The sequence below is a fragment of the Oncorhynchus kisutch genome, linkage group LG28, assembly GCF_002021735.2.
Source record: "Oncorhynchus kisutch isolate 150728-3 linkage group LG28, Okis_V2, whole genome shotgun sequence".
Classification (NCBI taxonomy): domain Eukaryota; kingdom Metazoa; phylum Chordata; class Actinopteri; order Salmoniformes; family Salmonidae; genus Oncorhynchus; species Oncorhynchus kisutch.
Genome location: NC_034201.2, coordinates 11,869,228 through 11,885,287, shown reverse-complemented (window position 1 = coordinate 11,885,287; position 16,060 = coordinate 11,869,228). Strand labels below are relative to the sequence as shown.

The 16,060-nt window shown below is 46.6% G+C and overlaps 1 protein-coding gene across 8 annotated transcripts in view; it reads right to left on the bottom strand.

Annotated features, from left to right (window-relative positions):
• LOC109873266 (roundabout homolog 2) overlaps positions 1-16,060 on the bottom strand; it is a 191,865-nt gene that overhangs the window by 19,746 nt on the left and 156,059 nt on the right. For 4 of the 8 annotated variants that reach the window (XM_031808382.1, XM_031808381.1, XM_031808383.1 and 1 more), the window contains 12 exons: positions 13,141-13,222; positions 12,815-12,980; positions 12,279-12,445; positions 12,018-12,139; positions 10,035-10,266; positions 7,577-7,701; positions 7,263-7,434; positions 6,118-6,294; positions 5,264-5,290; positions 5,036-5,075; positions 2,904-3,031; positions 1,828-2,100 (listed from right to left, as the gene is read on the bottom strand). In XM_031808382.1, coding sequence (XP_031664242.1) covers positions 1,828-2,100; positions 2,904-3,031; positions 5,036-5,075; positions 5,264-5,290; positions 6,118-6,294; positions 7,263-7,434; positions 7,577-7,701; positions 10,035-10,266; positions 12,018-12,139; positions 12,279-12,445; positions 12,815-12,980; positions 13,141-13,222 — 1,711 coding nt within the window. The remainder of the gene's footprint in view (positions 1-1,827; positions 2,101-2,903; positions 3,032-5,035; positions 5,076-5,263; positions 5,291-6,117; positions 6,295-7,262; positions 7,435-7,576; positions 7,702-10,034; positions 10,267-12,017; positions 12,140-12,278; positions 12,446-12,814; positions 12,981-13,140; positions 13,223-16,060) is intronic. The other 4 variants (XM_031808384.1, XM_031808385.1, XM_031808387.1 and 1 more) reach the window with 1 other exon arrangement.

Here is a 16,060-nt window from a genome sequence, read left to right as displayed (position 1 = left end):
TTTAGAATGCATTTTTCCCGCCCGTTCCCCAGGCCTGAATCCAATAGAGCACATCTGGGACATCATGTCTGTCCAGGAGTTGGCGGATGCTTTAGTCCAGGTCTGGGAGGAGATCCCTCAGGAGACCATCCGCCACCTCATCAGGAGCATGCCCAGGCGTTGTAGGGAGGTCATACAGGCATGTGGAGGCCACACACACTACTGAGCCTCATTTTGACTTATTTTAAGGACATTACATCAAAGTTGGATCAGCCTGTAGTGTGGTTTTCCACTTTAATTTTGAGTGTGACTCCAAATCCAGACCTCCATGGGTTGATAAATTTGAGTTCCATTGATAATTTTGTGTGATTTTGTTGTCAGCACAGTCAACTATGTAAAGAAAAAAGTATTTAATAAGAATATTTAATTCATTCAGATCTAGGATGTGTTATTTTAGTGTTCCCTTTATTTTGAGCAGTGTATATTAAAAATATACAATTTGGCCTCCCGGGTGGCGCAGTGGTCTAAGGCACTGTATCGCAGTGCCAGCTGTGCCATCAGAGACTCTGGGTTCGAGCCCAGGCTCTGTCGCAGCCGGCCGCGACCGGGAGGTCCATGGGGCTAGCGTCGTCCGGGTTAGGGAGGGTTTGGCTGGTAGGGATATCTTTGTCTCATCGCGCACCAGCGACTCCTGTGGCGGGCCGGTGTTTCCTCCGACACATTGGTGCGGCTGGCTTCCGGGTTGGATGCGCGCTGTGTTAAGAAGCAGTGTGGTTTGGTTGGGTTGTGTTTCGGGGGACGCATGGCTCTCGACCTTCGTCTCTCCCGTACGGCAGTTGTTGCGATGAGACAAGATAGTAACTACTAACAATTGGATACCACGAATTTGGGGAGAAAAAGGGGGAAGAATTCAACAACAAAAAATATATGTATATATACAAGTTAAACTTAGTTTTGAATGATGAATGCCAAGATATACCAGAGATAAGGGACTGTTGATATTGCAACCAGAGCTTCCTATAGCCTACAGTTAATCTCTTTCCGTAAAGTGTTGAGGCCAGCAATTAAAGAGAATTAGAGGCTCAATTAAATATTTTGCAGAACTGCTGTATTTGAAGCACCACTCCCTTCTGCCCAGTTTCTCTGATGTTGCTATGGCAATCAAGCTGTTTTTAACCATTCCGGTAACTATTGCTTCTGTGGAGAGATTGGTTTTTAAATTAAAACTAATAAAGAACTACCTAAGAAGCACTATGCGCTTTGAACACATGAGTAAGCTCCATTCATTGCCCTGGCACCGTCTTAGCCTTGACCACAGCATTTGTTCACTGATATGCCCTTACATTCAATTAGTTCAAGAGTACATTTTTCAAGGCCTGAGGCACATTCTTGAAGCCCAAGAAAACAAAAATGTAGCTTCCTAGTGTATATGGAAAAGGTTTATGCATACATTTTTGGAGGTTTACTGTCAAAATGATTGATTAAATGTAAAAAAAACTATTTGTCGATGACGGGTGCATGGGCCCCCAGAGCTCGTGCCCCCCCCCCCCCGCCTTGCGAGGCTGTCCGGTACGCCAGTGGTTTCCAGATCTTTCTCTCTCTTTCTCTCCTCCTCTACTAGTCTTGAAGCATATTGTTATTCCAAAAAGCCATCTAACGAATGCTGCGCTTCACTCCGTGACTGACCATCCAGACAATGTTATACAATCTAGGGAGATCTGATGCTATGCTTTAGGGCTTCCTTTGGAGCATACACAAATCCAGGGACACATGCACACATATTCAAAATCACACAGCCCTACCCCGCCCGTCCCCTCCCTGTGCTTCCTCAGTGTTGCAGTGGCGTACCGTTACAGGGGCGTCCATCGGTCAGTGAGTAGCCCAGGTTGGCCATCTCCTGCTGGGCTCGAAGGGAAGCCTTCCAGCGGGGGTCTGGTCTGTCCACAGCCAGCTCATGGAAGCTGTTGGACTGCAGGATCTGGGTGGTGGCGTAGGGTGTGGCCTGTAAGCCCCGTGCTGGGCTGCTGTAACCAGCTTTGCCTGTGAAGTCTATGCTGCTGTAGATGGCGCCGTCAGACAGCATGGTACCCGTCTTCTCACCCACTCCGGAGGGTAGCACATCTGAGATGAGAGATTAGGAAACAGACAGATGCATGAAGAGATAAAGTGGCCATCTTTAAGGTCAGCGTGTAACACATTAGCACTCCCTGCTCCAGCGGTAGGCTCCCTGTGTTAGTTCAACTGACCAACAATCGAGCTGAGATGAATCAAAGTGATTAGCTAGCAGGATAATTATCACGTCGCCATGCAATGCCCTGTAGGGGCCCGGCACTGTGTCCGAGGGAAAGGGCCCATCACACAGGGCTGACCTTCAGCTCTACCCACAGGGGCTCGGGGACGCTCATCAGCCTGGTGGGAGCTAAATGAGCTACAGGAAAATGGCACCAATACACACATACTATCTCTCCATCTCAAACGCCCACACAAAAAGAAACACACACTGCCACAAGCAAATAATCTAGTTTACAAGCGCGTTTAACCCAATCATGCATAGACAGAAGAAACACACACACATGCTCTCATTAAAGTTTGTGTCAGTTTTTTGAAGCCAATAGTGATGAGATAGGTAGCGTGATCCAGAGAGACTGAGAGTCCGGAGTGTGTGTGACGGCCTGTCAGTGTGCCTGCTGAGGGATACCCTCCACACTGAATAATGCATGCAGCTCATACATGTATTCACTGCCTCTCACTCTGGGTACATGACCTCTGACCTCTGGTCTCACTGTGGGACTGTGGTGTTGCCGTGGCATAGCGTGACACCATGGTCAGCTGGGACGGACTGGGTCAGCCCTCTATCAACCTCCATTCTCTAATTCCCTGGGTTTGGTTCTATTTGACCAGGGGTGATACCTATGTTTTCTTACCTCCACGACCAAAGTTACCCCGGTCCTTGGGACCTCCCAGGCCCCCGTTGGCCGGCAGGCTGGTGGAGGGCCAGGAGTCAGCCAACCAGGGGAATCCTGGGTCACCGGCTTTCAGTAGACCAGGACGACTATTTTTGGAGATAAAGACAGAAGAGGGACGGAGAAGAATGAGAGAGAGGTGAGGGAGAGAGAGGTGAGGGAGAGAGAGGTGAGGGAGAGAGAGAGGTTGTTATTAGGAAAACATCTGGTTCTGTCTGAATCCCAGCAATACTATTCATTTTCTCACATGATGTTATACCGACTGATTCAACAACAAATTGCTGTGAAACCTCACTCAGCATATCTGCTCCTCTGGAGCAGCCTGGAGCAGAGGCAACAATGAACAAACAGACATAAAAAACTGACAAGTCTATAAATTAGTGCTGGGCTTTAGCGCCCCTAACACCCCCTAGAGAAACGGACCAGGACTAAACGCACAGACATTAAATCCCTTTTAGAGCCTAGCACTACAGACATTTACATTTTACATTTTAAATCATAGAGGGCCTTCTGGTGGATAGCCTGCCAGCACGGGGTGGTGGGGTAGCGTCTCCATAGCAACACACACGGCAAAGCTCATAGGCTGTTTTGGTGAAACCACCCCTCTCATATAGCACAGGAAATTGGCAATTTCACTCCAATGCCTGAAATAAATACAGAATCGTTTTTTTATTTTGTTACTAGGAGAATTTTAAAAAAAATTCTAAACGGTATATCTGTTGTATTAACTATTACCCTACATAGCTGTTGGTGTGTACAGAGGCTTCAGTCACAAGGCTCACGTGCCTTTGTTTGCATTTGGTTAATTAATGCAGAAGTCCACAAATGCATTTCCCTTTAAGCCAGGTGTGCCACGCGCCCAGGGAATTACATACATCTGACTTGTGATGGCTTAAAATGTGTTTAAAACCTTAAAAGAGCAATTTCCATATAACATCACACAGGCATGTTCCCACAAATGTACAGACACACATATCCAATAACACACACACACACACACACACACACACACACACACACACACACACACACACACACACACACACACACACACAAACACACACACACACACATGTGCGCATGCACGCACACACACACACACATGTGCGCATGCACGCACACACACACACACACACACACGTGCGCATGCACGCACACACACGTGCGCATGCACGCACACACACACACGTGGGCTCAGGCAACAACACACAGTTTATTTTTAGCTTATTTTTTGGCTGCATTTGTATCAGCTCTGGGCTGGATTTGCCTGTTCAGGTGTGACAAAGGAGAGAAAGAGAGGAGAGAAAAAAAGGACAAGAAAGCAGAGAGAAGGAAAGAGAGAGGGAGAGGAAGAGCCTGATCCCCTAGCCCCTGGGGGAGCTCTCTTCATATTTTCACAGAGTCAGTGCCCAGTGATTTTCACCCAGTGATATTCAGAGCTAGTCTACGCATCTCTGTGCTCTGTCAGGCAGATCAGACTAGAGTTGCAGTAGACGACAGGGATACTCTACATTCCTATACTGCAGTGTCTGTCTGCCTGCCTGGGGTTCAGTGGAACTGGGGAGTATCCTCTCCAGCCCCACTCCCTTGGGTCATTATCTCTTTACATCGTTACATATGCTTGCATTCTGGAGGCGTGCCGTCAGCAGTGCCTCTCCCCGCGTGTCGACAGGCAAATTCATCACCCCCCCCCCCCTGGCAACGCCGCCACCAGCCCCGCTGCACAGATGAACGAGCCAATAAAAAAACCTGCTCTGCCCGCATTAATTGTTTCTGATAATTTCCCGGGAGTGATTGATGACTCAATCAATCGATACATCAACGCACGTGTTGCGCCAGGATGAATAAGCGGGGGAGTTTTGGAACATGTAAGGAGTTCATTCATCATAACGGATCTATTCTTCTTCCTATGAATCTGTACCCTCCGTGAAGGTTGATCATTCCACACTGATATGTTCTATCATCACACCATCATCCCATGTTGTTCCACAAGGGATGGATCTACACTTCTAATGATTTTTTTGTCACTGTAATCAAAGCCCATGCCATTACGATGTGTTGAGTGACTTAATAAGGACTTTGTTTGTCCTCACCTTCCATTTTCAATCAGTCCTCTGTCTCGTTGAAACGTCACTGTGGTCCAACCAGAGAGAGAGATGGCAGGGAGCAGAGTGAGAGAGGAGGAAGAATTTTAATCAGAAGAGTGCTCTGAAAAACATTGAATGTGTTTCAAGCTGGTATATGTTTGGGGGGAAATATTTTCAAGTGCTACAGTCCAACATCCAAATTAAGGTGAGAAGACAAGGACAAATGGCCAATACCTGCACGGGTAAAGGTGAAGGACTGAACTGCAACAAAACAAGACAGAGATAGTGTGTGTTAAAAGCCTGTCGACACTGTAGACAAAGTCGATGCAACGTCAGCATAAACAAACATGAACACAACCACAGAGATACAAAAAAAAAGGTGCAACACCATCCGTTTGACACGTCTGGTTGAGGAAAAATGTGACAGGGAGTATGGAGATTGGCTGGGTGAGAGATACAAAGCAAGGCGGCAAAAAGAAGACAAACATTGAACTGCTTATTGAAAATGAATTTGCTCTGAGGAGAGGAGGGATCATAGGAGAGCTTTGAATAAAGCAAAGCCCTATAATTCGGTAATCACTATGGTTTCCTCCCCAGCCCCTGAAGCACGGTGATAGCAAACCAAATAATGACAATAGTCCACAGCTAAAATCACCCCCGGAAGGCCAAACGAAAAATTGCATACCTAAATCTGGAGAATGCATTTATGGCTAATGTGAGAACGACATGGGTCACGGTCCCATAATGTAAGGAAATGTGAATTACTTATTTCAAATGAGTGTATTTGAGTTTTATGGTGCAGGCTTGATGGGATTATGTTCACAGCTGATGCACATAGGTGCACAATGGATTAAAGCAAAGAAGACTTCTTTCTGTCTGAGCTGAATATCTCCTTTATTCTGCATTAACTGATACACCATCTGGACAAAACAGCTCTGTCTCTCACCTGGGATTCCACTAACTCACCCTAGACACATCGTCTAAGGCAGTTGGGAACGCTAGTCTACACTGCAATGTTTCTGTGTAGTGGTTTTGATCGGTGTTGATATTACTCAGGCCCGTATCCATAATAGTATAGTGGTTCTGACCTGCGTAGTTGCTGAGGCCCTTCCTCTTCTTCCTCCTCCAGTAGAGCCAGGCGCTGAAGCCCATGAGGACGATCCAGCAGGCCCCTCCCAGCCCAGCGATGAAGGCCGGCTGCTTCACCACGTCTGAGATGCTGTTGTTGCCCTCCGCCCCCGTGATCACATCACGCAGCTCTGCACCTGGGGACAGACAGCAGGGGACAGGAGACACCAATCAGATGGACACCATGGCATCTGGCGGATAGGATAGCTTTTGGCTGTCCAGTAGACCCAAACCAGTCAACGGCTAACATATCTCGAAAACGAGTACAAATCTATATTTAATGATAGTTAATATCAAAATCTACTATATGATCTGAAAACAAGAAATTCTATAAGAAAGGTACAATCCCGTTACAGCTGTTTTCTAGAGTAAAAACAACACTATAGATAAACAATATCAAATTAAAAACCCACACCATTGAGAGCATAAAACTGCAATATGTCGGCAGAGAGTTAATCAATTCAGCAGTGCTCTCATCAATTTGAACTCCGAGACGGGAGATTGACAGAGCAGCTCAGGCAGAGTTTGATTTTCTGCTGCAGCTACTGTGCTGTGAAATTAGATTCACAGTCTCCAGCGGGAGCAGGAGCCCCAGCCCCAGTCATTAAGCCTCAGTCCACAGGCCTCTGTTTGCCTTTCTGTGGCCGTTGAGGATATTTTCCCCACACATCAGTCAAAAGTCACGGATGAAGAGCATTTGGCCTGGCTCTGCTATTGATTTTAGGCCTATCCTTCAGCTGTTTGATAAGATGTGATAGGCTGATAAGCCCACCCCAATAACACTGTCTACTTTGTTAGCGCTGGCCGCGCAGATATCGAGAAGGATTATTGATATGGCTAACAGCACTCGCCACACTGTTACTGGACACTACACTAAATGAAATGCTATTGATTTCCTGATAGATCACTATGAATGGAGCCTGCCTTACAGAACTCAGTGAACCTTCAGCTTCCAGCAGTACACATGTGATCTCCGACAATGCACAATTTTCTTTTTTCTCCAAGCGTGATAAATTGATCAATCATTTTTCCAGACCCACTGTCTGTGAGTCAGATTAGGGTTCCCTGTTATTATGTGTGTTGCCTCAGACCCTGTGTGTGTTACCTATGACGATGGGCTGGGGCTCGCTCTTCACCCCCACACCGGTGCTGGTGCCTGCCGCCACCTCCACACGGTACTGCACCCCCGCCTGCAGACCCGCCACCACCACGGAACGGATGGCCGCATCCACCGTCTTATTCACATGGAAACGTGTCTCGTTCGCCAGGCACCAGATCTAACACACACACACACGGGGACAGGCATTTGTGGGGAGAGGCAGTTGATACCAAGTCTTGTAATATCAATGTGTGTATACAATACACACACAGTGAAGCTTTATTTTCTCAACATATAGAATACAGATTGCCGCTGCCTACCTTGTACTCCTGGATGATGCCGTTCTGGTGCTCTGCGGGAGGGGGGTCCCAGGACACGCTGATGGAGGTGCTGTTATGGTTCCCCACTGTCAGCACTGTCACCTGCTGAGGAGGAGCGCTGGGCGCTGCATGGGGAGGCACAACAAAACACATCACCACATCACCACATCTTCACATTCCAATAGAGAACTGCTGCTGCCTGCTGTCCGCCAGAGCATAACAGAGAGCACTGCCTTGATTTATATTTAAAGAGTACTTCAATGTGGAATGCTTTCTCTGTAGCAGAAGCAAGAAAGAATTGGGAGAGCCACCACAACATACAGAAATAATGACTGCACTCTCCACACGACCTCTTTTTTTTATCTTTCTCTCTCCAACCTTCCTCCCTTACTTATCATTCCTTTTCCTTGCTGAGTAGCAGTACCAGAGGTCTCTTGGTGCCTTCGTAGGTTGCTTTAGAAAAAAAAACTTTATTCAACTAGGCAAGTCAGTTAAGAACAAATTATTGTTTACAATGACGGCCTAGGAACAGTGGGCTAACTGCCTTGTTCAGGGGCAGAACGACCTTGTCAGCTCGGGGAGTCAATGTAGCAACCTTTCGGTTACTGGCCCAGCGCTCTAACCACTAGGTTACCTGCCGCCCCAAAAAGTTTAGGGGAATCTACTATAACAAGCCATCTAGTTGAACAGGAGGTTACAACCTCAAATGCCAAACAATATTATGGTCTGTTGAACTTCCAAGGCCCAATCACTCTTCATTGCCTGGTGAAATGCCATGCAGTCTTTACTAAACATACCAATAAGCGAGTCATTGTGCCCTTCCAAAACAGAGCAGAGCAGACTGGCACGTGTACCCCAGAGTAAAGTATGGGTCTGTGATGAAGGGCCCGAGCCCAGCGACTGATACTGCCTCCGTATTAATGGATCACCCCCATCACACGCAGTCACACGTTAGCGCTCGAGATGCTAAAGCACCACATTATGCATATCTGAGCTAAATGAAAGCTCTCCATCGTGGTGTACAGTAACGAATGAGATGCTAATAAGCCCATTAGTTGTGTGATGTATCGCTGGCAGAAATGTGACCTGCTGCGTGCCACGTGGCGGGCCAAGTGACACTTCGGTGACCCCGTGTCCAATCGTTTTAGATCGACAAAACACTGCTGATCCCCAGTGTGGGCTGACAGACCGCTCATACCAGTCACCTTCAGAGGCTGTATAGGGATTCAAACAGCTTGGAGACACCTGCAGGCTAACAGCATGGCTATAGGACAACTTAACACATAGACCTATTGTTTCTGTAGTGCTGGATGTTTAGTAGTCATTCATTCAGAACACTACCGCAGCTTTAAGACTCTGAACTACCATCTCTGTATTCCCAATGCACAACTCATTTAAATCTGATTGATTGGTTGGGTTAGCTCAGAACTAAACTCAGTTGAGAAGCCATACATTTTGAAATTATACATTATACAGTCAGTGGAAGATGTGAATCAGCTATTGTGTCTCAGTGAAATGTGGCTAGCCAGGTGGGACGTTGCACAACAGTCTCCTTTACCAGCTGGCCTCTGAGCCACCTGGCTACCGTGGATACAGTAGATTTCTACAGAAGGACCCTAGGTCTGGATTGAACTGGATACACGGACTGAACATGCCCAGAGCGTTACACTTGGATAACAACTCCTGTGTGGGCCTAATTGGGTTAATGGACACAAGGAATAACATGCAGCCTGAACGCTGCTGGCCCCAATTAATCAACCACTCACAGAGGGCTGAATCTTAACTTGAGATGCCAATGTAAGTTGAGCTTCTGTTCAAATCGCTGACTGACATCAATGTTTGATTTACTGTAAGTGAACATTTGATTTATGCATGTGTATGAAGTAGAGGTGGAGAGGGGGCAAGTGAGAGAGAGAAAGAAAGAACGACAGAAAAAACGACAGAAAGAAAGAAAGAGAGAAAGAAAGGGAGGTAACATCTTAAAGTCACAATATAAATGTTGTATGCGACAGGGGCATGGCAGGCGATGTGACAGCAGGGGTCCAGAGAGAGCAGAGACAGGAACAGGGAGAGGCACAGAAAGATGTTTGAGCTGGTGTCACAGGAGACAGGCCCCCCCACAGACTCACAGGCCTGTCATACCCCCCTACAGAGCTGAGATGTCTGGGAGATCTGCCACAGGGAAGATGTCACCCTAATACTCAGTGTTTGTGTGTCTTCTCTTTAGTTCTTATGTTTGTTCTTATGTTTGTTTGCAGAGAGTGTGTTTGTGGGTGTGTACAATTATATTCTGTATCAGCTTCAAGGTATTTGGCCATTACCAGATGTAGCACACACGTAGCATTGATGTAAAATAATTTCAAACGTTTTTGACAAAGTGAAAATAATACCTCCTACAGAGATGGCAATGTCTTTTTGTTGCATAACTACACATATTGAGTTGGTAATGGTCCTTTACCTTCCTCCAAGGTGCGTGCTGTCATTGATTCACTGTCTGCTCCCTGGAACTCGTTGAAGTACGGACGGACTTTTATCTCATAGACAACGCCCTTCTTCAGGGCAGACAGCGCCACGTCTCTCTCAGACGGAACCTTGAGGTCCTGCACCTGCCAGGCCCCAGGGGAGGGCAGACCTGACGTCTGCCTGTACAGAACACGATAGCCCTGGATAAACTGGGAAGGGTTCTCCACCTGAGGGGAGAAAATGAGAGAGAGAGAGAAATAGGGTAGGAAGAGGAATTTATTATGTATATTGTGGATTTTGAAAGGGATTTTTCAATAACTAGAGTAATGTTACAAGAACCCTATCGACTTTGAGTCATAGTAACTACTTACTGCCCATTTAAATACTGCACATGCCGACCAAACCATCAAAAGAGAGAGCTACAAAGCTCTTACATTTGACCCCGACAGAGTGGATTAAAACCATGCAGTATCCTTTCCGGTAAACAAATCCCGTTACTATGGCGGGGGAAAGTTGCAGTGGCGGGGTCTGGGGAGGGAGTGTGCAACATAACTCACAGTAATGGCTTGTTAACAGGGGCAGAAGCAAGCGAAAAGCTTTTACATGGCAAATAAAGCAGCTGTTTACCCTCAGCCCAGTCCAAATAAATCATGCCGACGCGCTGCCAACGCTCAGCCTCCACGGGTGCCTGTTTGCATTTCATTAACGAAATGATTCGTGAATCTAAAAGCTTTATGAAGAAACCTTAGGGAGACGCGCCCCCCCCCCCCCAACCGCGCTCCCTTTCCCTCCCTCCCTTACCTGTTAGAACTGGCTGATCCAGCTAGCTAGATGCAGCCATAGTGGGAGTAAATACCATAAACAAGTGAATTCTGTTGACTTTTCCCTGGTTTTATAGGACAGGTATACTAGGGAATGGTAGGACAACAAAAGTATGTGTGAAGAAGAAAACACCAAGCTAATTCTGGGATTTAATCTAACCTGTGTTACAATGTCATTTCATACTAGTAATATTATCATGTAGCTAATTGAAGATTGTCGAAGTATCTCTGTGTAATTTCACAAGAGTGGCATTTTTGATGGTTCACTTTAATGTTTGAACTCATATAGTATTGGTGCCCCATCTGGAAGAGCCCAGATACCTAATAATGTCAAAACATCAAGGCACCGGTGCGTACAGAGCCAAAGCATATGGAGAGTGTGCATGTGAGGATGTGCGTGTGCAAGAGTATGTATCATTACATGTCATTAAGCAGGGCTCTCCAGAAGGTAGATGGGACACCTTGCCAAGAGGAAAGATGAATAACCTCCAGATAAAGAGCTGAATGCAAACAGCTTCTTAAAGAGAGAATGCAACATGTTGCTGCTAACGGTGATCTATTCGTCTCGGTGAGAATCATTTGTCTTAATTCTTGCGTCAACCCAAATTATCACAGATTGATGCAACACCAGCTGTCCCTAGACTCCACGTCCACCCATCTCAGAAGTTGTCTCTGTGTGTGTGTGTGTGTGTGTGTGTGTGTGTGTGTGTGTGTGTGTGTGTGTGTGTGTGTGTGTGTGTGTGTGTGTGTGTGTGTGTGTGTGTGTGTGTGTGTGTGTGTGTGTGTGTGTGTGTGTGTGTGAAGCCTGGAAAGACTAGCTAAGCTTTCTCTGTTCCTGAACGATCCTAATAGTGTCCTCCAGCCAGCCTGGAAAACAAGGTTCATCTCTCTCGCTATTCAGCTCTTGAGATTCTGCACTTCCTGATTCAGTGAGGATAAAAACTCACAACAAAGACAAAGCACACTGGTTCATATCAAACCCCCTCATACAAGTTCCTCATGGTAAATAAATGAATCATTGGGCTCTGCAAGTCAAAATGTTTTATGCAGTGAGCCGTCTTACAGGTGCTCCGAACTATCAACAAACTAACAACTGCACCTCTGCTGACATGCAACAACAAAATACAATTGTAAGTAATCCAAACAGTTGTACTCACGGTCCATGTGACCTGGACAGAGGTAGAGCTGATGACCACAGGGTTATGCATGCTGGCCACTACATCACCCAGCTCCTTCTGGACACGACGATGGTCAACACCCTGCACTGGAGGACTGATGTCTGAGAGAGAGAGAGCGAGAGAGAGAGAGTGAGAGAGAGAGAGAGAGAGAGAGAGAAAGAGAGAGAGAGGTGCTATTAAATATTGCCATCGAACCCGTTTGAAATGTCATGTTGGCATGGAGCACATTCTATTTGGTACCTTGTGTGCGGACTGGCTCAGACATGGGGCTGGGGTCTCCGAGACCCTGGGCGTTGACCGCTCTGATGAGGAACAGGTAGACCGTGTTCGGTCGCAGGTCTTTGACTGTGAACTGTGTGGTCTTCACGTGGTCAGCCACAGTCTGCCAGCTGTTGCTGACCAGCTGACTGCTCACAGAGAACCGCGGAGAGGAAGAGCGTTAGTGAGCCTAGCCAAGGAAAGCTTTTACAGTAATAACTCTCCATAGCTACAGTCCAATTGTTTTCTCTTGGCTAATTTACCTAGCACCATCAAGACACTGCACAGCTGGTCTGAAACCAAACTTAAACACAGAGTCAAATAGGCCCTGATGAACCTTCTTGGAATGCACATGATTCTCGTATGCAGACTATTCTGCACAATTCCTGGGATTGTTGTGCTTGCCCTGGATGTGGCAGTGACCCATATGCCCACATAAACGAATACATCTGTCATTGCTCTGAAATTTTGGGGTCATTTAATGAGGCTTCGCTAGGGGATACTGTTCCCAGACGTACCCAAAGGCCTCGATGACGTAGGAAGTGACCGGTGAGCCCTCCTCAGGCCCAGGTTCCCATGACAACGAGACACTGCTCTTGGTGACATCAGTGACCTCTGGCTTAGACGGAGGCCCTGGGAGGGCACTGGCATTGTGGGACATAGAGTCTGTGAGATCACTGGACTCTGAGAGGGAGGAAAGGAGAAGAAGCTCTATCAAAATGAATCAACCCGAAAGAGGCAGATTGAAGGAGAAAGGTGCATTAGAAATGGTAGAACTCGTTTAGTGCGTTTGGCTTCAATCAATGGTGGGTAGAAGGGACAGTAAATCAAGATGTTACTGTACCTCTAACATCCAGGAAGGCACTCCATGAGGTCTCCCCACTTGAGCTGGTGGCAACACAGGTGTACAGCCCAGAGTCAGACAACTGAGGAGGACAGAGGGGAACAAAGAGACAATCACAACCTACACTGACCAGCCAGTTAAACGATTCAATTATTTCACATTTCATAAAAAAAAATAAAAAAACATCCATCCATTAAAATGGTCATACATCTGACCAACCAAATATTAGGCTGAGGAACAGATCAATCAACACCTCACAAACAAAGGTTTTTGTATGTTCATTGATATATGTCTGCCTTCTTGATAGTAGTGATATTGTTTGGTAGTGAATCTCCGCTATGGAAAGAGCTCGGCAGCCAGAAGTACACAAAAAATGCATTAACCTCCATTGGCCTGACTCACTCCCAGGGAGAGAGGGAGTGGGTGTGAATGAGAAGACGGAGTGGGGGAAGATGAAAAAAGAGCCCTGGAAGTGCTGACGTTAATTTTCTTAATACATTTAATTTAGTACTAGTCAGCCCCCCACATCCTCAGCCCCATCATCATCAATACAGACACAGTGAAACAGAGACATGATAATCTATTTAACGCTGGCCGCTTTAACACTGGGGAACAATGACAGCTGGCCTCCCCCTTGCTCTCTCTCTCTCCCCTCTCTCTCTCTCCCTCGTTCCCTCTCTCCCTGTCTCTCCTCTCCCTCGCTTTCTTGAACCCTCTTCCTTTTCTCGCTCTATTTTTGATTTATTTCCCTTCACTCCCTCCCTCCCCTCCCCTCCCCTTCTCTCTGTCTCCTTATTTCACTTCCTCCGTTTTCATAACCACGTCTCCCTAAGGTTTATTAAATCAACCCAGAGGACTGCAGCTTTGGCCAGTCTAATGGATATTCCAATGAGATTTGGGAAATAAAGGGGAGTGTGTGAATGTGTGTGTGTGTGTAGACATCATACACACACTTTGATGGTAGTGATATGCTGCTGTACATGGTTACACTCCCACTCCCCACATCACTGTCCATGAGTTAGAGCATCTCTAACCGTTGCCCAGGAGACTGGCTCTAAACGACAGCTTTAAATGACATACAAATCAATACCCTCTATTCATCTTTAAAAGCAACATGACTGCACTTGTCCATTTGAATTACATCCAACTGACATCAGATGAGAAGTGTTCTATCTTCTCTCTCAAAAAACAATATGACACACACACACACACACAGAGCGACACACACACATACACAAGCGGAGTGACAATCACACAAACCTTAACAGCCTGCCTTTCAGAACAGAGAGAAACCCTGAAGAACAGGCAGTGTATTGAAAAGAGGGCAAGGAAAGTAGAGAAGCCGAAAGGGAAAAGAGATGAAGCCACCGTGGCAGGAAGACTCAAGGCCAAATCAATCATGAGTGAACACAGTGTGGAGTGTGGAGGAAAGGCTTGCTGCTGTGACTAGGTGTATTGTGTTTGTACACCATCAGTCCTACAGTGAGGGGGAAAAGTATTTGATCCCCTGCTGATTTTGTATGTTTGCCCACTGACAAAGAAATGATCAGTCTATCGTTTTAATGGTAGGTTTATTTGAACAGTGAGAGACAGAATAACAACAAAAAAATCCAGAAAAATGCATGTCAAAAATGTTATAAATTGATTTGCATTTTAATGAAGGAAATAAGTATTTGACCCCTCTGCAAAACATGACTTAGTACTTGGTGGCAAAACCCTTGTTGGCAATCACATAGGTCAGACGTTTCTTGTAGTTGGCCACCAGGCTTGCACACATCTCAGGAGGGATTTCTTCTCCAAGTCATTAAGGTTTCGAGGCTGACGTTTGACAACTCGAACCTTCACCTCCCTCCACAGATTTTCTACGGGATTAAGGTCTGGAGACTGGCTAGGCCACTCCAGGACCTTAATGTGCTTCTTCTTGAGCCACTCCTTTGTTGCCTTGGCTGTGTGTTTTGGGTCATTGTCATGCTGGAATACCCATCCATGACAAATTTTCAATGCCCTGGCTGAGGGAAGGAGGTTCTCACCCAAGATTTGACGGAACATGGCCCCGTTCATCGTCCCTTTGATGCGGTGAAGTTGTCCTGTCCCCTTAGCAGAAAAACACCCCAAAAGCATAATGTTTCCACCTCCATGTTTGATGGTGGGGATGGTGTTCTTGGGGTCATAGGCAGCATTCCTCCTCCTCCAAACACGGCGAGTTGAGTTGATGCCAAAGAGCTCCATTTTGGTCTCATCTGACCACAACACTTTCACCCAGTTGTCCTCTGAATCATTCAGATGTTCATTGGCAAACTTCAGACGGGCATGTATATGTGCTTTCTTGAGCAGGGGGACCTTGCGGGTGCTGCAAGATTTCAGTCCTTCACGGCATAGTGTGTTACCAATTGTTTTCTTGGTGACTATGGTCCCAGCTGCCTTGAGATCATTAACAAGATCCTCCCATGTAGTTCTGGGCTGATTCCTCACCGTTCCCATGATCATTGCAACTCCACGAGGTAAGCTCTTGCATGGAGCCCCAGGCCGAGGGAGATTGACAGGTCTTTTATGTTTCTTCCATTTGCGAATAATCGCACCAACTGTTGTCACCTTCTCACCAAGCTGCTTGGCGATGGTTTTGTAGCCCATTCCAGCCTTGTGTAGGTCTACAATCTTGTCCCTGTCATCCTTGGAGAGCTCTTTGGTCTTGGCCATGGTGGAGAGTTTGGAATCTGATTGATTGATTGCTTTGATCTGATTGCACCCCCATCCGGGGGTGTCCTCGGATGGGGCCACAGTGTCTCCTGACCCCTCCTGTCTCAGCCTCCAGTATTTATGCTGCAGTAGTTTGTGTCGGGGGGCTGGGGTCAGTTTGTTATATCTGGAGTACTTCTCCTGTCCTATTCGGTGTCCTGTGTGAATCTAAGTGTGCGTTCTC